This window comes from Vicugna pacos, chromosome 23 (genome assembly GCF_048564905.1).
Source record: "Vicugna pacos chromosome 23, VicPac4, whole genome shotgun sequence".
In the NCBI taxonomy this organism is placed as follows: domain Eukaryota; kingdom Metazoa; phylum Chordata; class Mammalia; order Artiodactyla; family Camelidae; genus Vicugna; species Vicugna pacos.
This window is the reverse complement of record NC_133009.1, coordinates 7,357,165-7,379,413: the sequence shown is the minus strand read 5'-3', so window position 1 is coordinate 7,379,413 and position 22,249 is coordinate 7,357,165. Positions and strand designations below refer to the sequence as shown.

Sequence of the window (22,249 nt, the reverse complement as noted above, 5' to 3'; positions counted from 1 at the left end):
ACTTCCCTCTAGGACTGCTTTTGCTGCATCCCATAGATTTTGCGTGGTTGATTTTCTCTTTCTTTTTTTTTTTTTTCTCTTACTGAATTTTGTGAGAATCCTCCCATATTTCGAAGCGAGAGACACTCTGCCAGAGTTTGGTAGGTGTTCTGTGCAGTTCAGTGGGCCTACACGTGTAATTCTTGGTGTATTTGTGGGAGAAGGTGAGCTGTAAGTCTCTCTACTCTGCCATCTTGGCACCTCCCCCATATCTGGTTAGATTTATACCTAAAGATTTCTGTGTGTGTGTGTGTGTGTGTGTGCGTGCACATGTGTGCTAATGTAATAGAGTACTATGTTTTACATTTCAGATTTCAATTGTTTGTTGCTTGTATAATTGTTCAGTAACATTCACCTGTGCACCCTTTGGGCCTGGTGCTTTCTGTTTTTGAAGGTTATTAATTATAGATTCAATTTCTTTAATTGATAAAGGCCTATTCAGATTATCTATTTTTCCTTATGTGTGTTTTGGTAGTTTGTGTCTCTCAAGGAAATGATCCACCTAATCTAAGTCATCAAATTTGTGGGCATAGATTTGTTCATAATATTCCTTTATTATCCTTTTAATGTCCATGGGATAAGTAGTGATGATCCTTCTTTCATGTCTGATATTAGTAATTTCTGTCTTCTCTTCTTCTTTTTTAGGTTAGCCTGGCTAAAGGTTTATTGATTTTATTGATCTTTACAAAGAACCAGTTTTTGGTTTCATTGATTTCCTCTATTGATTACTTGTTTTCAGTTTTATTGGTTTCAGCCTTAATTTTTCAATTTATTTTCTTCTACTTGCTTTAGGCTAATACTGCCCTTATTTCTCTAGTTTCCTAAGGTGAACACTTAGAGTAGTGATTTTAGAGCTTTATTTTTTTCTAATAGATACATACAGTGCTCTAAATTTTCCTCTAATCTCTCCTTTTCCCTGCATCACACAAATTTTGATGTATTTTCATTTTCACATTGCTCAAACTATTTTTTTCATTTCTCTTGAGACTTATTTGACTTATACATTACTTAGAAGTTTAATCTTCAAATATTTTGTGATTTTCCAGCTATATTTCTGCTATTGACTTCTAGTTTAAGTGCACTGTAGTCTAAGAGAATAGTTTGCATGACCATTATTCTTTTAAATATGTTAAGATGCATTTTACTGCCTAGAATGTGCTCTATCTTGGTGAATGTTCCATAACAGTTTGAAGAGATTGTGGATTAAGTTGTTGTTGAACAAAGTATAAATGTCAATTAGATCCAGTTGGTTAATGGTGCTGTTGAGTTCAATTGTATTCTTACTTATTTTATGCCTACTGTACCTGTCAATTACTGCTGGGGTGTTGAAGTCTCCAACTGTAATAGTGGATTTCTCTATTTCTCCTTGAAGTTCTCAGTGTCTGCCTCACATATTTTGAGGCCCTGTTGTTAGGTATATACACATTAATAATTGCTATGTATTCTTGAATAATTGACCCCTTTATTGTTAGGTAATGCCCATCTTTATCTCTGATAATTTTCCTTGTTCTGAAATCTTCTTTGTCTCAAATTGATACATCTATTCCAGTTTTCTTTGATTAGTATTAACATGTTATTTTTCTCCATTCTTTTACTTTTAACATATCTATATCTTTATATTTAAAGTGGATTTCTTATAAACAACATATAGTTGGGTCTTGTTTTTAATCAATTTTGACAGTTTCTGTCTTTTAATTTGTATGTTTAGACTATTCACATTTAAAATGATTATTGATGTAGTTGTTTGTACATGTGATCTATTGGTCACACTGTTCTTTTTTATCTTCCCCCTTTTTTCTGCCTTCTCTAGTTATAACTGAACATTCCACAGGATATATTTTCTCTTTTTATTATATGAGCTGTTCTTCTTTTAAATATTTTTAGTGGTTGTCCCAATATACATTTACAACTAACATCAGTCCAGCTTCAAAGAGCATTATACCACTTTGTGAATAGTATAGGTGCCTTATAGCAGAGGATTCCCAATTCCTCCCTCCTGTCTCTTCTAGCATTGCTGTCATTCATTTCACTTGTCCATATGCTCTAATCACCCAATATATCATTGTTATTATTATTTTGAACAGTTATCTATTATATTAACTAAGAATAAGAAAAATACAAGATTTTAACTTATCTTTATTCATTCCTTCTTTGATACTGTTCCTTTTGTTATAGAGATCTGAGTTTTAGACCTGTATCATTTTCCTTCTCTCTAAAGAGCTTCTTTAAAATTTCTTACAAGCAACAGATTTCCTCAGTTTTTGTTTGGCTGAAAGTCTTTATTGTTTCTTCACTTGAAGGATAATTTTTCTAGATCCAGAATTCTAAGTTGATAGGTTTTTTTTTCTTTTAACACGTTCAATATTTTATTCCAGTTTCTTCTTGATTGTGTGGATTCTGATAAGAAGCCTGATGTAATTCTTAAACTCATTCCTCTAAAGGTAAGATATATTTTCCTTCTGGCTTCTTTCAAGATTTTTCTTTGTCTTTGATGTTCTATAGTTGACTATGATATGCTTAGGTGTTTTTTTGTTTGTTTCTTTGTTTCCTATACTTATCCTGTTCGGTGTTCTCTGAGATTGCTGGATCTGTGATTTTGGTGTCTGTCATTAATTTGGGGATTTTTCAGTCATTATTACTTCAATATTTCTTCTGCTTCTTTTTTTCTTCCCCTTTGGATATTCCCATTACATATATGTTACATCTCTTGCAATTATTCTGCACTTCTTGGGTATTCTGTCCTTTTTTTTTTTAATTCTTTTCTTCTCTTAACATTTCAGTTCAGGTAGTTTCTACTGACATATCTTCAAGTTCACTGATTCTTTCCTTGACTGTGTCCAGTTACTGGTGAGACCATCAAACACATTCTTCTTTCTGTCACAGTGTTCTTGATTTCTAGCATTTCCTCCTGATTCTTCCTTAGGATTTCCACCTCTCTGCTTACGTTACCCATCTGTTCTTGCCTGTTGTCCACATTTTTATTAGTGCCTTTAACGTATCAATCATAGTAATGTTAGCTTCCTTATCTGATCATTCAAAAATCTGTCTTGCCTGAATTTGGTTCTTTTCAAATTGTGTTTCCATTTGCCTTTTATCACACCTCGTAATTTTTTGTTGAAAGCTGGCTATGATGAACCACGTAATAGAAACCAAAATAATTAGGCGTTTAACATGAGATTTTATATGAATGGGGCAAGGAGCTGGACTGAGTTTTGTATTTGATGTACCTGTAAGTGCCAGAGGCTTCAGTGTCCTCTAGTTTCCTTGCTTGTTTGTTTTCTGCCTTCTTTCCCTGTTGCCTTTGGGTTTCCTTTAGAACTCTTCTTAAAGAGAGACTGTGTCTTGAAGCTTTCTCATTTGTAATCCACTATTATTGGAGTCCACTAGAACTTTGTTGATGTGTGGGCAAATTGTTGGTAAGGGAAGCATTCTATGATTAAATCTCAGCTTTTTAATTGGATCTCAGTCTCTGAGCTGTGCCCTTGAAAGGATTTCTTAACCTTTGGTTTACTCCCCTTACATGACACAGGAAGGCTAGAGGGGGCTGGCGCTGGCTAACCGATTTTCCCCAGCGCAGGTAAGACTCTGGTAAAGTAGTTTCCCTCAGAAGACAAGCTTTGTTATTCTCCAGGCATACTTCCAAACAATTGCTTTTCCTCTTCCTCTGTAGGGAACACAGGACTTTTTTCCAATCTTTAATATGAGAACTGGTTGGAGCTTCTGGAAGTGAAAACACACCGTATGCCCCACAGTATGCTCCCACACAGTGTTCTCCACCTTGGACTGGGCTTCCAAGAGTTTCTAGCTCTCAAGCTAATTCCTACTGAGTCTCCAATAATTCATCACAATCACTGTTTAAGGGTTTCTACTGGTTTATTAAAAATCATAGACTTAATTAGGAAGCATATGTTCTTTGTTTCCTTTAAAAGATAAATGATATCCACAAAGATTTGGCAATGCTAATTTTAAAAAGGAAAACTCAAATGCCTAGAAATAGGAGGGAGAATTATAAACAAGTTTGTAAGGGACCATCATCCGATGTGTCTTGCCAGGCCCAGCCCAGAGCCTGTGATAAAGCATCCTATGATGACCTTGAGGAGATGACAGGAGAGGAAGCAGATTCTTAAAGTTGCTGAGTTAGCAGGCAGTGAGTGGGTGGAAGCACCCAAAATAGAAGACTGTGCACATCCCCTGAGTGGGAGCTGAGATTTCATATTCATGGGGCAATGGCCAGAGCCAAGATGCTCCCACATGGAGCATTTTTTGACCAGTCCTCTCTGCCAGGCTCTCCAGAAGCAAGTAGGAGCCATCTCAGGGGGACCAGCAGGCCCTGGTCCAAGGCCCCAAGCTAAAGTCGATTGCCCCTTGCACGTTTAAAACCTTGAGTAACAAGGAGTCTCAGCTTCAACAAGTTTGGGGAAAGACAGGAAAAGGCTGAGGGGCCACAGTAGGGACTGAAAATTCTCTGCACCCGTGAAGAGAGGCTGAAGCATGAGTGACTCTCGAGGGGATTTTCATTCTGAGAACCGACCCTGGTGAGAAGCAGTGCTGAACCCTGTAGGCTGCAAGTCGCACAGTCAGGGGCTGTGACTCCATCCCCAGTGCCTGGCACAGTCCTTGTTATCTAGAAGGTGTACAGCAAACAAGCATATTACATTTTTAATAATAAAAGTAAAAGTGACGTATGCTCATTGTTAACCATTGGAACACATCTGTCTGAGGTTAGAAAATCAGCAGCCCTCACTTACTTGGATCTCTCCAACTTCCTTCTTCCTGCTTATTTTGATCTGTCTTCCACGTGGGGGATCTTTCCTCAATTGCCTGGTGATCCCGGTGTTTATTCCGCGCACAATAGTGAGTCATCATGACTAGGAGTCCCGGGCCTTGGTGGCGTCTTCTCCAAGGGCCCCACCTTGGGGTGATGGGATAGGGACATGGCTGTTTCACTGGGGACTCCAAGATGTCGTTTGAGTTTTGGTAACTTTTCTCTTAGGCTGGCTTGTTTTCCTGGGGGTAGTTTCTTAAATGCTCTGTTTGGGGCTCTTGTGGAGGGAAGGGCTGGCTGGCCTGAGCATCCCATGGTCAGAAACTTCCATTTAATTCCCTGGTTGTCAGTCTCAGTCTTCAGTCTGGCATCCTCCTCATCCCATCCCCATTCCGCTCTCTGCTGGGCAACGTGTTCCCAAGTTGACAGTTACTCTGGTTCACCTTGTGTTTTGTGGGCATGAAGAAGAAGATCGGAGGGTCTAACAGTTCACTCACACTTACTGCTGTCAGCTTCACCCCACTTCACAATTTTCTGCTAACTCCTGTGCCTCTTCAGGGTGCCTTGGCATGATTCCCCTGCTCCTGTGCATTCCCCACCTGAAGTCTGAGGTCTCAGCTCTTTCCAGGTCTGCTGAGCCAGCTCCACTTGTTCATTCTGGTTCATCTCCCAAACATTTGTTGACAATATCTCACCTATTTTGTTCCCTTCTTCTGTTTATTTACTTTGTGCAAGTTGATTTATACCATTTTATTCCTTTAACTGCTATTTTGGTGGGGGGATTCAGAAGAGAGTGGAGATAGATATCTGTATCTGCATTCAACCTGCCATGTGCGATGGGTACACTGTGCTTTTTCTCCCCTTTAACAGTATATTGAGGAAACCTTTATTTCTTTTTAATGGGTGTGGAGTTCTAGGCTCCAATAGGCAACACATAAGCTTATTTTTCTCTTTTAGTACTTTTATGTTTATTTTCTCTTTTAATACTTCAATGAATACAATGAACATTATTTTACACCAATAATTATGCGTAGAAACAAATAAAGGAGAGAAGAACAGAGGGGAAGAGAGAAAAAGAGTGAGAAAAAGAGAAGAAAAGAAAAAGAAGGAAAGGGACCTATATGGAGGGCAGGTGCTGGAGGGGGCTTGCGGGATGCGCAGGCTGTAGCTCTGGTCTTGGGCCACACCACCCACGCCCCGTCTTCCCCTCTTGGTTCTGGTACCCACTGCGTACCAACTGCCTCAGGCTCAAACCTATGATTATTGGTGAGAGAAGCAGTTTCCACGGAGACATGGCCCATCAGAATCAGGAAACAAGCTGACGTTTGGACAGGCGAGACCACAATCTGCATGATCAGAGAGGGCTCAGTGTGCCTTTTGTCCCCAGAGGGTAGCGGGGACCCACAGATGTGGGTTTCAGCATGACTGCCTGGGGCTCAGGCCCATCTGAAGATGCCCAGGTAGGAAAGGAAAGCACCTGGGAACCTCTGCTCCAGCCCTGGCTCCCTTTTATCCAGTTGTGGGCAAGTTTGCAAGTTCTCTGGCTTCCCTTTCATCAACTGCAATATGGGAGGATAGTTTCTGCTAATGATGGGTAGGTTTGATGGAGAGCTTTGCACTTCTCACATCAAGCAGCTGCTTAGTACTTGACATTGAGTGGTGAGGGGATGGAGGAAATAACATTCAATAGTCAACTCACTCAATATTTTCAGATATTTGTTGAGGCCTATTCAATGTGCCAGCCACTGGGGCTGTCAGTGCACAGTAGTGGACAGACACAGTTCCCGCTCTTGGGGCTTCCAGTCTAGTGAGAGAGACACACGTTAAATGCGAAATAGGTATATAATTGCAAATTAGGATGAGGGCTAGGAAGACAGCAGGCTGCTTCAGGAAGGAGTAGCAAGAACGAGGCAGGAAGGGGGAAGAAAAGAAACAGCTGCATCAACCAAAGTCGAGACGCTCATGGTGGGGACACCGGATGACCCGGGGCAGGGCAGAATCTGGAGTGACTCAGAATCCTGGGCACACAGCGTAGGGTTCTTTTGGTGACATGAAGCTGGGTCAGAAAGCTCAAAGCTGACAGGTCAGTTACGTAGATGGGGGTAGGGAGCAAGATAAAGTGGCCACCCGCCTCTCCGGAGAAGCCCCTCAAGGCCCCCCACATTCACCCTTCTCCTGCCCATATCCTGGGACTTGAGGCATCTCCAGATCTCGGGTGACCCAGAACAGAATCCCAGGCAGGATTTCCAGGTGAAAGGGAAGGCGAGGACGCAGGGACTGTCCATCTGGGCACGGAGGTCTGACCCTCTCAGGGACCTCACAGAGGTTACTGGGGCCCTGATCCCTGACAGCCACAGACAGCTGGCCGAAGTGGCAGGGCCGGGCAGCACCGGGAATAGCAGCAGCCAGCAGGCAATGCCTTCACAACAGTCCTCTGAGGACTTCCCTTTACGGATGGAGCAACTGGAGCCCCGAGAAATTAACAAATGCGCCTGAGGTTACACAGGCAGTAAGTGGCAGAACTGGGGTTCAAGCCCAGGCAACCTGACTTCGGGGTCTGCTGCCCCTGGACGTTCCCACTAAGCCATCCAGGCCACTTACATTAAGGCCAAGGACCAAGGATCAGGTCCCCTAGAAGCTGCAAAGTTTTGCCGGGACCCTGAGGTCCATGCATGCACCCGACATAGTCTGTAGACAGAATAAGTAATATGTACCAGTTAGGTCCTGTAGTGGGTTGAATGGTGTCCCTCCCACCCCATCCTCCTCCCCTCAAAAAATATCTCCACCCAGAACCTCAGAATGTGACCCTACTTGGATAAGGGACTTCGCAGATGTAATGAGGGTAGGCATCTCAAGATGAGATCATCCTGGGTTAGGATGGACCCTAAATCCTTTGGTAAGGGTCTTTATAAGAGTCAGAAAAGGAGAAGACACACAGAGGGAAAAGCCATGTGAAAGCAGAGGCAGACACTGGAGTGATGCAGCCACAAGCCAAGGACACCAGGAGCCGCCAGAAGCCGGAAGAGGGAAGGAAAGGGTCTTCCCTAGAAGTTTTGAAGGAAGCATGGCCTTACCAACACCCTGGCTTCAGATTTCCGGCTTCCAGAACTGTGAGAATAAACTTCTGTTGTTTTAGCCCCCTCGCTGGTGGTAGCTTCTTACAGCAGCCACAGGAAACAATTCTTTCTAAAAGACACATGCATTTAAAAATACTACCAAGCTCGTAGTCACTATTTCTCGTCATGTCTTTTCCCCAGTGGATATACAAATATTACTGTCAAATGGATAGTAATTAAAAAAATCACTGTAGTGAAATATAGATTATATTTGCAACACCGCCATCTTACAGAGAAGGTACCTGAGTTCCAGAGAGGGCCGTGGCGAACAGGCAGGCAGGCTGCTCCGGAAGCCAGCTCCCCTGACTCCTAAGGTGCTTCTCTTCCCCCAAAGCCCACCCACTCCAGGGCTGCTCATGGTCCTCGCCAGTCCACGCAGAGAAAATCAGAAACATCCTTGTCCAGCAGAAGGCTTAGAAATATTTCCTGCTTCTCTCCCTTGGCCTCCTGGTTTGGCAATGAAAAAAGTCCAGTTTCCGCCCTGTGATTGTTCCAGAAAACCAAGGATTGCTAAAGGCCATTGTGTCACGTTTGCCCAATCCTTGCCACTTGACAGCCTGGCCCTCCACGCCACATCCCCTGCCCTCCCCCTCGTCTCCTCCCTCTGCCCTCTCCTGATTTCCACACCCCTGGCTGCCGTGGGACGGGGAGGCCTGATAAAAACAGGCTGGCGTCCGTCACTGAGCCAGCACCATGGTGCGGTCTGCGGCCTGCACAGGTGAGTGGGCTGGGCCCTGGGAGCTGTGGGGAAGGGGGCCTGTGTTCGTGAAACAGCTCCCTGGTGCTGCCCGCAAGGAAGCAAGGAGCTTTCGGGAGAAGTTGGGCGGGTCAGTCGGTTCCTCCCTCTGTCTGGCTTGCAGTCATTGATCGCCGCTCCTGTGGGCTCCCCACCCCCTGGGGTCTTTCAGCCCAAAAGCCGTTGTGTTGCCAGGAAAAGCTTTTCTCAACAGGCTGAAAATGACTTCTTCTCCCGTCCTGGAAGCCCAGAGTCAGTGAACACCTCGACATTGGCTGGTTTTGTCTTTTCTGTGTTCTCTGGTCCCCACTTTTGGGCCTTTCCAAGAGGTGCCCACTGCCAAGGGATTCTGCCCCGAGCCTGGTACTGGTGGTCCTGCAAAGGGCAGCCCAGGGGCCATGACCCTGGATGTCCTTGCAGATACTCACACAGGTTTTATTAGGTTGATGGGAAAATCCAAGGTCACCAGGAGGGTGAAATACATATTTTCAAACGAGTCCTGCTGACCCGTACGTCTCCCAGGATGTTGGTAACTCAGCCAACCTCTCAGGGGATGTGGTCGAAAAGCAGCAGAGCGTGGGAAATAGTGGCTGTGAGCAGAGGTGCAGAGGCCTGACCGAGAGGTGAGATCTCTGGCCCAGCCCTTTCAGACTGGCTCTTTCTAGCCCCAGCACAGGTTTTCTGCTTGTTCCAAAAGAGAAACGTTCTCTCTAAAAACCATAAAAGTGAGTGGTTTTCCTAGAATCTTCCTAAATCCACACCTCCCCTCACTGATGCTCTAGGGAGGAGCAGCCTCAGCTCGTGGAAACTTCCATCAGTTGCAGGACCAGCCCAGGCCAGGGCAGGGGCCCTGCTGTCTGGCCGGGGTGTAAGGATGGACACAGTGCCCTCCTGGGTCCTTTCCGGGCAGAGGAGGCCCAATGTGTAGGAAAGCACCCTGAGTCCACCTTCCCTGACCACCTCTCCCCGCTGCGCCTCAGTAGCTGCACAGGGCCTGGGAAAGTGAGAGCGACACCTTAACATCTGCCTTCTCTTTTGTGCTGTTCAGGTTTGATGGTTCTGCTGACGATCCAGTGGGGTAAGTGGCACCTTTCCTGAGGCCAGCCTTGGATCCTCTCAGCCCCTTCCCTGCGCTCTACTACCCTCCTCCACTCACTGCCCCCAACTTTACTCCCACCCCAAGAGCTCTTGCCAGATTTCAGTGGGGACTCCTCTCCGAAGCTCAGCCCCCTGCAAGCGTCCCCGTCCCCTTCGTGGCCCAGCCGTTCCCTCTTCTCGGAAGGTTCTGGCTTCCTCACCCACTAGCTGAACTCCTGTGCGCCTGTGGGGCCAGCTTAAATGTCAGCCTCGCTCAGGTCGTTTCTGAGGTCACTTGCTCCAACCTGCGTGCTCTCAAAACACCTGAACACATTTTACAGTGTAAATCCCAGTGTTTCTAATGTTTGGCTGAAGTGTCTCCCTGGCCAAGCTCTGAGCTGGGAAACCTAAGCCTTGTCCAGCTCCACGTCCCAGCCCCTTGGCTCAGCAAGGACAGCACACTCATTCCGTGTCTGTTGAGCTGATTGCCTGTGGAGCTTAGGAGAGCCAGGGGGACTCTTCCTTTTTTTGGGTTGATAAACTTCAATCCTCTGAGGTTTTTTTTTTCACCTCCAACAGGGTTCCTTAGTGTATTTGTTTTAATTGAAATATAATCAGTTAACAATGTGTCAATTTCTGATATACAGCCATGCAAATATAAATTCATTTTTATATTCTTTTTCATTAAAGGTTATTATAAGATCTTGAATATAGTTCCCTGTGCTATACAGAAGAAATTTGTTTTTTAATCTGTTTTTATATATAGTGGTTAACATTTGCAAATCTCAGACTCCAAAATTTATCCCTTCCTACCCTGTTTTCCCCATTAACCAGAAGATTGTTTACTATGTCTGTAAATCTGTTTCTGTTTTGTAGTTAGATGACTTCATTAGTGTCCTCTTTTTTTTTATTGTTTAGATTCCACATATGAGTGATACCATGTTGTACTTTTCTTTTTCTTTCTGGTTTACTTCACTTAGTATGACGATCTCCAGGTCCATCCATGTTGCCGCAAATGGTATTATTTTATTCTTTTTTATGGCTGAGTAATATTCCATTGTATATATATACCACAGATTCTTTATCCTGTCCTCTGTTGATGGACACTTAGGTTGTTTCCATGTCTTGGCTATTGTAAGTAGTGCTGCTATTAGCATTGGGGTGCATGTATCTTTTTGAATTAGAGTTCAGGAGGGGCTCCTTCTTGTGTGAGACAGGAGAGAGCTCTCTGGATGACATTTAGCAGTTCAGACTCCTAGTTTCCCTTCTCATCCCACCCGACTCCCTGTACCCAGACCCTTGCCCTGAGGCTGGGCTGTGGCACTGGACACACATTTCCCTTCTTGGTCTCACAGGAGGGAACAGCCAAGGCCCAGAGAAAAAACAAACATGGGAAGGAGAGAAAGGTTGAAGATTTCCTAAAAGCTTTAGTCCAAGCTACTTCTGGGCATATGAATGCTATGGTATGGTATATACTTATGACAGTAGAATTTTGTGTGGACAAAGGGTTAATACATGTAAAGCCCTTTGAACAGAGCTTACTGTCGGCCAGCAGTGCTCTGAGTGTCTCCCATACGTTAACTTTTCATCCACATGATGGTCCTTGAGATAGGAGCAATGGTCATTCCCTTTTTATGAAGGAAAAAGCTGAACTACCTGGCTAGAAATTTGTCGAGTTGGGATTTCAACCCAGGCATTGAAATTCCAAAGTCCATGCTCTGAACCACCACACTTTCTTGCCTCTATAGGACCAAATCCATGCACAATATTTGATATGCTACAGCAGGACATGACGTAAAATAAAAAGAACCTCCTGGCTGCTCTCTAGATGATCCCGAGGGGTGTTCTCTGGGTGTTCTTTTGCTTTGGGAAGTTTATCAACCCTCGTCTGTCACTGCAGGCTACACCCCCACCAGCAAGCCTCACTTCTGGGTGACCTCTGATTAGGGCCAGTGACTACCCAAGCGCTCTGACTCCTCCATTCAGGGAGCCATCCATGGGCCCAGGGGTGCCTCAGGCAGCCCCTCGTGCTTGGGGTTCCCTCCTATAGCCACCTTGTTCTGCTCACCCCCCACCCCTATCCTCTCACTGGCTGCTTGGGGGCTGGAGCAGGGTGTGGAGAGACCCCGTCTGGGCAAAAGGAAATCCCAGGGTCCAGACAATGGCTGCAGATATGCTCCAGGCCAGCCTCACCATTCTGCCAAGTCCCTGGCGTGAAATGTGGTGTGTACAAACCACACCACTGCAGACAGAGAGGCTGGGAGAGACCTCAGAGACCACCCCGGCATTTTCAGATGGGCCCCCACTGCCACGGCTGGAGAGTACATTTCTGCCAGATGTGGAAATGGAGCTGAGCACCCTTGCTTTCTGGTGTTCGGTCAACCTAGTACAGCGCTGCCCTGGGTGGGAGCATCACTGTTGGACAACCCCTTCCCGGGAGGAGAGGCCTTACCTGCGAAACCACCCCACGTGTGGGCAGGCCGGGGACTAGCTGCCTTTTCCTAGAGAAAATGTGCTCTTTTTGTAGAACCTTGTCAGTGATATTAACAGATTCTCTACGAGAAATTATAGTAAATGCAAACCTCTTTAAAACCAGCCCAAAGAAACATAAACCCAGGCCTGTAGCTGAGGCCCCCTCTCTACTACTTCATATATGCATTTTAATTAACCCCCTGAAGTATTCCAAGCTGTATTTTGAAAGTACGGCCCCTCTGACTCCAGCAGATGAAGGGCCAGGTTTAACACTCTGGCCGGACATGCTCTGCCCCCGGGCGGAGGCCACCTGTCCACAGCGGGCCCTGACGATTACCATTTCTTTTCTTTGCCACAACTGGCCAGGTTCTGCTGCAAAACTGGTCTGCTACTTCACTAACTGGGCCCAGTACAGAGAAGGGGCCGCTCGCTTCTTGCCCAAAGATGTGGACCCCAATCTGTGCACGCACCTCATCTATGCTTTTGCTGGCATGAACGGCCATCAGCTCAGCTCCACAGAGTGGGACGACGAGACGCTCTACAAGGAATTCAATGGGCTGAAGAAGATGTGAGCAAGGGAGGCGGGTGGGGATGGGAGCTGGAGAACCTTCCCCGGCACCACAGTCCGGCTGCAGACCCGCTGTGTGGCTTTGGGCAAGTCTCGTCACCTCTCTGGGCTTCCCTGTGCTTATGTGGAAGAGGTGAGGGCAGACAGAGACTCCTTAAGGGCCCTTCCAGTTCAGGTCTAAGTGGAATCCGGATTGTGACACTGTTTCCCTCTGCTGGGAATCAATGTCCTTTCTCCTAAAATCTATCTGTCCTTCAGCTCATATTATCACTGCCTTAATAAAGCCTCTCCTAGGTTCTACCCTGATCTCTCGCTTCCCAAATTCCTTAATTATACATCTCCACAGCCAGATAAGAGGTCCTCAAAGGCAGGAACATGTCTTTTTTTTTTTTTAAAGTAAGTATGTGTTTAACATTGAGCTGGGATGGCCTTTCGAAGCATGAGGTCAGCAGAAAACATTTTTTTCAAAACATAAATCCAAGAATTTTAAATGCCAGTATTATGATAAATTTCCTTTCTTAGTCAGCTCTCCCATTTCCTTAGAGTTTCTGACTGTCTTTCTTTTCCTCTCTAGTGTCTTCATTTATCTTCATTTTAAAAAAATTATTTCATTACATGAGATCAGCAGTCAAGCTGTCTCTTTCCCAGAACGTTCCAGATGGAACAGGCGTCCCAGCATGAGCGTAATTAATTACAGGACAGCTTTTAATCCTCGCCCATGCAGCATCCCTAATTTTCAGTGTCCCACATCTTCCCCCTTGATTTAGGATCATGACTTTTCCTTCCTATCCTAGAGCCTTCCCGGCACAGGGCTTTATGTGCCCTCCACCTGGCCCGTCAGCCCTGCCGGGCTCCTTCCGTCCCCGTTAGTGAGGTGAGCCTGGGAGCCGGCTGGGTACGTTTCAGCGCTTCCCTTGTCTTTCCCAGCAATGCGGAGCTGAAGACGCTGCTGGCCACTGGGGGCTGGAACTTCGGCACGCAGAAGTGAGTTGACTGTGGGCACCCGTGGGGCCACGCCACTGGTGGAGAACAGGCTCACTGGCCAGAGAGACCCCTGGTCAGGGAATCAGCCAGGCGGACGTGTGGCCAGGGGGTGGGGGGACGGGAGGGAAGAGTGGACTCGGGGGGTTGACCTTTCTTCTGGGTTCTTGGTGCCTCATCGGGAGGCAGCGGAGTGGGCTTAGCTCCAGGCTGTTACTCATCCAGTCTTGTTTTAAATGCAGCACAGAGATGCTGACCTCTTTTCAGGCCTCAGTCTCTTCCTTCATGAAATGGGTAGATGGAAGATCTCAACTAATCCTGGGCCACGTAAAAAGTCCATATTTTCTGAGCTCTGAAACAGAGTATCTTCTCTGAGCACTTCTGTTCCCCTTCTGGATGTCAAGGGCAACCTGTGAGATTGAACTTGGCTGCCAGAATTTCCAGGACATTTTTGATGATTTGTGGAGACAGTAAAATGGTATATTTTGGAACCAGACTTTTCCTAGAAAGCCCTGACTATATGGTCCCCAAAGTTAACCTAGTCATTCTAATATTTTTCTAGACCAGAGCCCTTTTGAGAACCTGATGAAATGCATGCATCACCTTCCCAAAACGCTACTTACACGCAGATTTTTCCATTGAAATGCAGGGGTTCTTAGTCTGGGGTTCCCAGGCACGTGAACCCCACTTAAGAACTGCTGTTATTAACTAAATTAAATTAAAAAAATAAGGTCAAATAGGAGGAGTCTAGTAAAAAAAAAAACTCAAGACCCCTAAATATGTCCAGGGACTTCTTACAGAAACAATGAGAACGTAAGATGTGGGGCGGTGGCTCCTGGGGCACCTCAGGGATTCTGATGAGCTCTGGACCATTAATAGTGCTTTTTTCAACCTCCATGGGGGTTGACAGCCAGCTCTGAGTCAGGGCAGGACACACCCCTGGGCAGGCACATGGCGGCTGGCTTCTGGAGGGCATTCGGGGAGCGGAGCTCCAGCGAGTCCATGTGCCCCCAGTGATGTCAACGTGTGGGCGGAAGGACGCACGTCTAGATGACCCCTTGCCCCCAGCCAGGCCCATAAGTCACCAGCAAATGTCCCGGAAGCCTCTGCAGCAGCCCTCCCAGTGCCCTCCTGGCCTAAACGGCTGAGCGCCGACCTCCTGAGCTGTTTCTCACTTGCCTGTGAGGGACAGTGACCCGCTGTCCAGTGTAAGACAGGCTCATACCGCCCTGCCACCCCGCAGGTTCACGGATATGGTGGCTACAGCCAACAACCGACAGACTTTTGTCAACTCGACCATCAAGTTTCTTCGCAAATATGGCTTCGATGGCCTTGACCTTGACTGGGAGTACCCAGGGAGCCGGGGGAGCCCTCCCTCGGATAAGCAGCGCTTCACAGCCCTGGTGCAGGTATGGCTGCGTGGGGCAGGGGTCACCTCTTTAGCCAGGGGGCCACACAGAGTGCAGACCAGCCCTGGGGTCAGTTTTCAGACTCCTGAGCTAAAACAGCGATCTGCTTGGGGCTCACAGGGCTGCCTGGCCCCTGTCTGTGTGTTCACTCTGAGCTGCCCCTGCAGGACCTGGCCAGCGCCTTCCGGCAGGAAGCCCAGACAGCAGGGAAGGCACGCCTCCTGCTGAGCGCAGCCGTCCCAGCCGGGCGGCGCTGCATGGAAGCTGGATACGAGGTGGACAAAATTGCTCAGTGAGTGTCAAGCAGGTGGCATGGACCCTGTGTTCCCTGTAGGGGAGAGAGACCGGGGACAGTCTGCGCATCCCCAGGGAGGGAGCAGGGCTCACCTGCACGGCCAGCAGACCCAGGAAGGGTGCACCCACTGCGTCTGCTTGTCCACCACTCCAGGGTCCCTCTCTTTGGAGCCTCGCCCTTTCCCTTAAGAGCTCAGTCTTAACATGAAATACCCTTGAGATGGGGAATGGTGAAGCGTTTGGCATCCCCAAGAGGGTGAGCTGTTTAGATCCTTCCCAGCCAATGGCTGCGGAATCAGAACCTGCACCTTAATGGGATTCCCAGGTCACTGATGTGCACAACTGAAGTGGGAGAAACACTGAGTGACACTTCCCTTCCAAATAGCAAAATAGCATGAGGTGTCCCACGTGGACTGCGTCCTGAGGGTGTTGAGGGGACAGCCGGGGGGAGGCCACTAAAGACACGAGAATGGCCTGGATAACAGGGGGGACTGGGGAGTGCTGTGTACGTCACCTTTCCCAGAGCCGGCAGTGGGCCTGCCCTCTGCCCCCCGCCCCCTGCTTCCCATGAGGGTCTCTCCCTGGGCCACACACTGGGCGGGGGGACTCCTCACCCCCACTTCCCTTGCCTCCTGCAGGAACCTGGATTTCATCAGCCTTATGGCTTACGACTTCCATGGCTCTTGGGAGAAGACCACAGGCCATAACAGCCCCCTCTACCAGAGGCAGGGAGAGAGTGACGCCGCGGCCGAGCTGAACGTGGTGAGAGCAGAAGGCTTGCGGCTCGACCTCCCTTGCTTAAGGGGCGCGGCCCTTCTGAGCGTCTAGGAACCTATGGGAAAGGAAAGCAGGGTACCGAGCAGGGCCCGGGGAGGCAGGAGTTTTTGTTTCTTTCCTGTTTGTTTGTTTGTTTGTTTTTTATTTTCCTGTCCCGTGCCACTGCAGAGTACAAACCTCTCTTCTGTGTAGCATCTTGGCTGGTGTTAGACACAGCAAGCCAATCCCACGACGTCAGTGACTCATTGGGAGGCCGTCTTTGAGCTGGACTTTCCAGCCAAAATGTCTCCTGCTCCCTTCATACCCCCATCCCATTTCCTTCAAGACAATGGATAACTTCTTTTTTTTTAACATTTTATTATGGTATAATTCCTGTACAGTAAACTTCACATATTTCAGATGTATAATTTAATGAATTTTGATAGATGTGTACACCCATGAAACCACCACCACAATCAAGACAGCTAACATTTCCATCACTCCCTAAGAGGTGCAACCTTCAAATTCCCAATTTATCCCCTCCCACCCCCTTTACCCACTGGTAACCATAAGTTTGTTCTCGATGTCCGTGATTCTGTTTCTGTTTTGTAGGTAAGTCCATTTGTGTCCCCTTTTTTTGGATTCCACATATAAGTGATATCATATGGTATTTTTCTTTCTCTTTCTGGTTTACTTCACTTAGAGTGACAATCTCCAGGTCCATCCATGTTGCTGCAAATGGCATTATTTTTATTCTTTTTTATGGCCGAGTAGTATTCCATTATATATATAAACCACAACTTCCTTATCCAGTCACCTTTCAATGGACATTTGTGTTGTTTCCATGTTTTGGCTATTGTAAATAGTGATGCTATGAACATTGGGGTGCATGTGTCTTTTTGAATTAGAGTTTTCTCCAGATATATGCCCAGGAGTGGGATTGCTAGATCATACAGTAAGTTTATTTTTAGTTTTTAGAACCTCCATACTGTCTTCCACAGCGGTTGCACCAATTTACATTCCCACCAACAGTGTAGGAGGGTTTCCTCTGTCTGATGATGGGTAACTTTTGCTCCTGGTCCCTGATTGACCTTCTGGAAGGTGCTTTCAGAGGTGAGAGCTTTCCCAGGTTAATACCATCTCAGGGGCTGTCAATCAGGGCAGAACCACCCCTATCCCACCTCAGTCCCTGGAAAGGGCGGGTTTGGTTTTAGACGGAGGTGGGTGGGGATTTCCTGCCCAACTCTCCCTCATTGAGCAGGCTAGACACTTTTTTATAAGCCCATTCTATATTTCAAATTCAAGACTGACCATGTCACTTCTCCTTCTTAATATAAACAACAACAAAAAGGCCTAAATTAGGACGTTTGCTAGTTCTGGGGAGCCCACATCTGTGTGCGTGCACTGGGTGGAGCATCCTGGACCTCTGTGACTCTTTCACAAATAAAGCCTACTTCTTAGAGCACTGGAGCCAAGCACCCGTATCTCTCACTGAGCCCAACTCCTCCACCCACATCTGGAAAGCCTTGTGGGTCCCAGGAGGAGCCAGCCCGCTCAAGTGGGGAGGCACACAAGGACATTCAGTGCGAAGCGAGGGGGCTGAAGTCCCCCCAGCACGGTGCTGTCCGAGCCGCATGCCCTGGGTCCATGCGGGGAGAGGGAGGCCTTTCTCCCCCTGCAAAGAAGCCTTCTGCTCCCCAAGTTGTGTGCCCTGCCGGCTGGCTTCCGGACGGAGCAGAGACTTTCCCAAATCTGCACAAAAATTCCGCAGAGCTTAGCAGAGTGCTCTGACCTCTGTCCTCAGAAAGCTCCAGTTTGATAAAGGTAAATCACGTAGACCAGCAAAAAGAAATGCACATAATAGAGTGAAAATTGCTCCTTACCCTGGTGCTAAAAGGTTGCAGAGTGACTGAAAAACCTGGACTCAAGCGGGGCAGCTTCTTGGGAACAGTGAGCCCGTGATCTTGGCTGGAGGGAGGAATGTGCATTATTTGTTTATTCCACATAGTTGTACTGGGTACCTCCTCACATCACAAGCCTGGGGCATCTGTCAAGTAGTGTGTGATGGGGGAAGGCCTCGTGCAGAGAACGTGAGGAAGCCCTGTGCACATCTGTTCTCTCTATTTGAGCATCCAAGTGGCAGGCGTTGTTCTAGGCTCCAGGGACCCAGGAATAAATAAAACAGACCCCACTCCCTGCTCTCATGCTGAGGATGCCGCAGCAGGGAGGTAGTGGTGATGATCCTGGCTCCCCTCCGCTGCGCCGTGCGGGGCCTTATCTGTGTGTTGTACCTTTTAATTCTCACAGCGCCCTTAGAGACAGATATTTTTATTGTTTCCATTTTATAGACAGGAAGCTCAAGGTTAAAGTTGCTGAGTGAGGCCGGGATCTGTGCTCACTGAGACACCCCAAGCATCTGGGACAGTGCCCAGCACACAGCGGGCCAGCAGTAAAAATTCACTCGGTGAATTGCTGCCTGACCCCAGAGCTCAAGCTCGTGGCTGTAGGGCCATGCAGCTTCTCTCACTGGGGTTGAGGGTCTAAGACGGGATCTAAAGAAGATGGGGCAAGGTTTGAGCACTAGTAAGTGTCTGTGAAACTCCTCTGAAGCCCCTAGGCTTGGACGATCAGAACCAGGCTGAAGGCACAGACAGTTAGCCCTGACCCTCCTCCTCTGCTTCTCCAGGACTCTGCTGTGCAACGGTGGCTGCGGAAGGGGACCCCCGCCGACAAACTGATCCTTGGCATGCCCACCTATGGACGATCCTTCACTCTGGCTTCCTCCCTGGACACTGGAGTGGGGGCCCTAGCCACAGGGCCTGGAACTCCTGGTCCCTTCACCAAAGAGCGGGGACTGCTGGCTTATTATGAGGTAGGAAAACCCAGTCACCCCAAGTGCTGTGGGGAAGAGGGCTCCCTCTCCCACAGTTTCTGAGCGAGGATGCCGGGCGTCGCGCATTCCGGCCAGCTGAGCCCCAGCCTGTGCCTGTCGCCTTGGATTTAGCCTGAAGCCCAGGTGCCTCATTGAATCCGTGGCTCCTGGGCTCCCCGGGCCCCTCAGACAGGCGTCTCCAGTCTCCTCCTGGCAGGGAGAAGATACTTGTTGGTGCCTCCCGCCTCCTCCTCAGCTCTGCCCTCCGTCCTACAGATCTGTTCCTGGAAGGGGGCTGCTGAGCGCAGAACTGAGGACCAGAAGGTGCCCTATGCCTTCCAGGGCAACCAGTGGGTGGGTTTTGATGACGTGGAGAGCTTCAAAGCCAAGGTGAGGCTCAGCGTGGCTGGGAGGGGTTGGTCCTGGGTGGGCCCAAGGCCTGTCAATAGCATTCAGTGACAGCGTCCAGAACCTCTCTGAGCATCTCACAGAGCTCCATGGGACAGCATGTTGTACCCCTGTCACCTATTGACTGAGAAAAGACACAATGACAAAAAATTGCTCTACATTGAGTAGCACTCTTGAAAGTATTTGTATTTTATTAAATATAAATACAAAATTTGTATTTTATTAAATACAAATTCTCCAGACATATGAAGAGGAGAAATACATACAGGGAGATGTATCACTTTAGTCAGCCCATTGACAATATTTGGCGCATGTTCAAATTAGAGAACTTTTGATTTACTTATGTGCCCCCCGCCGCCAGCTCCTGCCCGATGCTGGCGGCTCACAACTTGAGTTTCCATCCCTCTCTCCCCCGCGAGGCCGTTGGCATCTGCGGAGGGACCTGCATTTGCCCATCTGCTTGTCTCATGTGGGTTATCACGCGAGCAGACAGAGGCAGGTTCTTCTGAAGGGGTAGACAGAGCGTTCTGGAGGATTGAGGAGGGAGCGTGGTCCTGGCTGGGGGAGATGAGAGAACAGATCATGGTGGAAGGGGTTTTGAGAAAGTCTTAAAGCAGAGAAGGTGGGCATTCTTGGGTGGAAACTGCAGGAGCAAAGACGTGATGGAGAAGAAAGGGGAGGGCAGCCTCTGAGAACAAGATGCTGGCCCACACGGCTGGAGCCCTGAATGGGGACTGATGTAGGAAGGGAGATAGCTGGGAGGGAGATTGGGGCCAGCAAGGGTTCCAGACCACCCCTGCCCTCCAACCTAGCCTCACTGTAGAGGTGAGCCATGGCCCTTTGGCAGGGTTAGGGGACAGAGACGCCCACTCAGAGGGAACACACAGCCGTGCCCTGAGGAAGCCTCAGGGATCTGGTGGAGGAGAAAAGACCCTCAAGGAAGACAAAGATGTGAAGACAGGGAGTTGATTCAGATCCTTGGGGCAGCTCAGTCATTCCCTAGGGCAACTTACCTCATCGCAACCAGCAGGCAGTTCCCCCAAACACAGCAGCTCAGCTCAAAAAAGGCTGAGATGTTAAGGCTTCCAACCTAGGGAAGTCCCCACATCCATGTCTTCCTCATACCTCCACCTCCATGTCCACCCCGGGCCATGCTAATATTAGGACAGGAGGATTCCAGAATGAATCGTGCCTGGCAGGGATCGGGACTCACAGGCCCGGCGGTGATGGAGAAAAGCGGGTCCTGCCTGGATGGGGAAAGCCAGCTCTGGGGCTGCCTGCCCAGGCTTCCCTGGGCTCCTCCACCCCCATCTCACACCCCACACAGGTCAGCTATCTGAAGCAGAAGGGACTGGGCGGGGCCATGGTCTGGACACTGGACATGGATGACTTTGCTGGCTTCTTCTGTAACCAGGGCCAATACCCCCTCATCAAGATGCTGTCATTGGAGCTGAGTGAGTAAGGGCCCAGGGACCAGGGGCAGAATTCAGGGCAGGGCATGAAGTCCCCTTCTCTGAACCTCAGGTCCTGCCTCCGTCTGAGGCTTTGTCCCAATACTGTGATTTCCCAAATTTCATGCCCCCACCCCACTCCCCGAGGAGCTAAGGAAGCTGTTGGAATGATTCTCTCTTCACACTCTTCTTCCCCTTTCTGATTGTTCCCATGCCTGCTCAGGGTGTGGGTAACCAGGGCTTCCCTCCCGAGGGCCCTCAGCTTGGCAGCAGCAGCTGGCCCCTCCCTTCTCAAGGAGAAAGCCTGCCCTGGGCCGCTAGCGTGAGACCCCACTGGCCCTCGCCATTGCTTGGCTGGGTTTTGCAGAAGGTGGATGGTCACTGACTGCCTCGTGCACGTGTAGCCCCGGTGCTTCCTGCTGAGCTGTGCTCGGGCTGTCGGTGTGGCTGGGGCCGGGCTGCCCTCTGCCCGGGTCCCTGACTGTGCCCTCCTGCAGGTGCGGGTGCTGGGCTGCTGCCTGTGTGCTTGGCCTGTGGGTTTGAGACCCCTGGGGGGAGACTTGGCTGCATCACTGATCGCTGTTTTCCCAGGTCTCTCACGTGTGCCTCTGGGCCCCCCAGAGCCTGAAGCTCCCGCACCAGGCCAGCCCTCTGAACCTGAGCATGACTCCAGCCTTGGACAAGATGCTTTCTGCCAGGGCAAAGCTGACGGGCTCTACCCCAACCCTCTGGACCGGTCCAGCTACTTCACTTGTTCAAGGGGGTGGCTGTTCCAGCAAAGCTGCCCGAGGAGCCTGGTGTTCAGCTCTTCTTGCAAATGCTGCACTTGGAGTTGAGTCTCCACGGCCCCTCCAGCCCATCACTCCCACGGCCCACCTTCCCAGCTGTCCCTGGTGGCTGCAATCTGGCTCCTTGCGTCTTTCCACAATCAAACTTTCTGTCTCAGCCTTGGGTTCCTTTTGTTCTGGTCTTTCTGGGCTGCCTATTTTTCTTGCAGAATAAATCTTTGGTTGGTACCACACTGCTCCTGGACGTAGTGACTTACAGAGAGGCTCTCTAAGCACACTATTAGTTCAAAAACTGCCCTGAGGAAGGTAGCGCTCCAAGAGGGGAGGGTGGCATAAGGCATGCCTAGGTCAGAACCAGGGGAGAAGGTGGTCCATCGCTGCACCAGCTCTCGCCTCGAGGACCCCACATTTCAGTGGGCACACAGCTGCACCTGGGGCATGGCCCTGGATCTGACACATTCTTCACTGGCTCAGAAGCCTTTGGAGAGAACTTCTCCTAGTGGCCTCCACTCAGGTG

At 48.7% G+C, this 22,249-nt stretch overlaps 1 protein-coding gene across 6 annotated transcripts in view; it reads left to right on the top strand.

The window, feature by feature from the left end:
- The window catches only part of CHIT1 (chitinase 1), a 30,609-nt gene extending 8,649 nt beyond the window's left edge, over positions 1-21,960 (top strand). For 2 of the 6 annotated variants that reach the window (XM_072948238.1, XM_072948239.1), the window contains 11 exons: positions 9,705-9,734; positions 10,714-10,751; positions 12,572-12,773; positions 13,701-13,757; positions 14,998-15,163; positions 15,331-15,455; positions 16,096-16,219; positions 18,900-19,085; positions 19,362-19,475; positions 20,821-20,947; positions 21,536-21,960. In XM_072948238.1, the coding sequence (XP_072804339.1) occupies positions 10,715-10,751; positions 12,572-12,773; positions 13,701-13,757; positions 14,998-15,163; positions 15,331-15,455; positions 16,096-16,219; positions 18,900-19,085; positions 19,362-19,475; positions 20,821-20,947; positions 21,536-21,780 (1,383 nt within the window). In that variant the 5' untranslated portion in view covers positions 9,705-9,734; position 10,714 and the 3' untranslated portion in view covers positions 21,781-21,960. Of the gene's footprint in view, positions 1-9,704; positions 9,735-10,651; positions 10,752-11,088; positions 11,197-12,571; positions 12,774-13,700; positions 13,758-14,997; positions 15,164-15,330; positions 15,456-16,095; positions 16,220-18,899; positions 19,086-19,361; positions 19,476-20,820; positions 20,948-21,535 lie in introns of those variants that run through there. The other 4 variants (XM_072948237.1, XM_072948240.1, XM_072948241.1 and 1 more) reach the window with 3 other exon arrangements.
- The last annotated feature ends 289 nt before the right edge of the window (positions 21,961-22,249 follow it).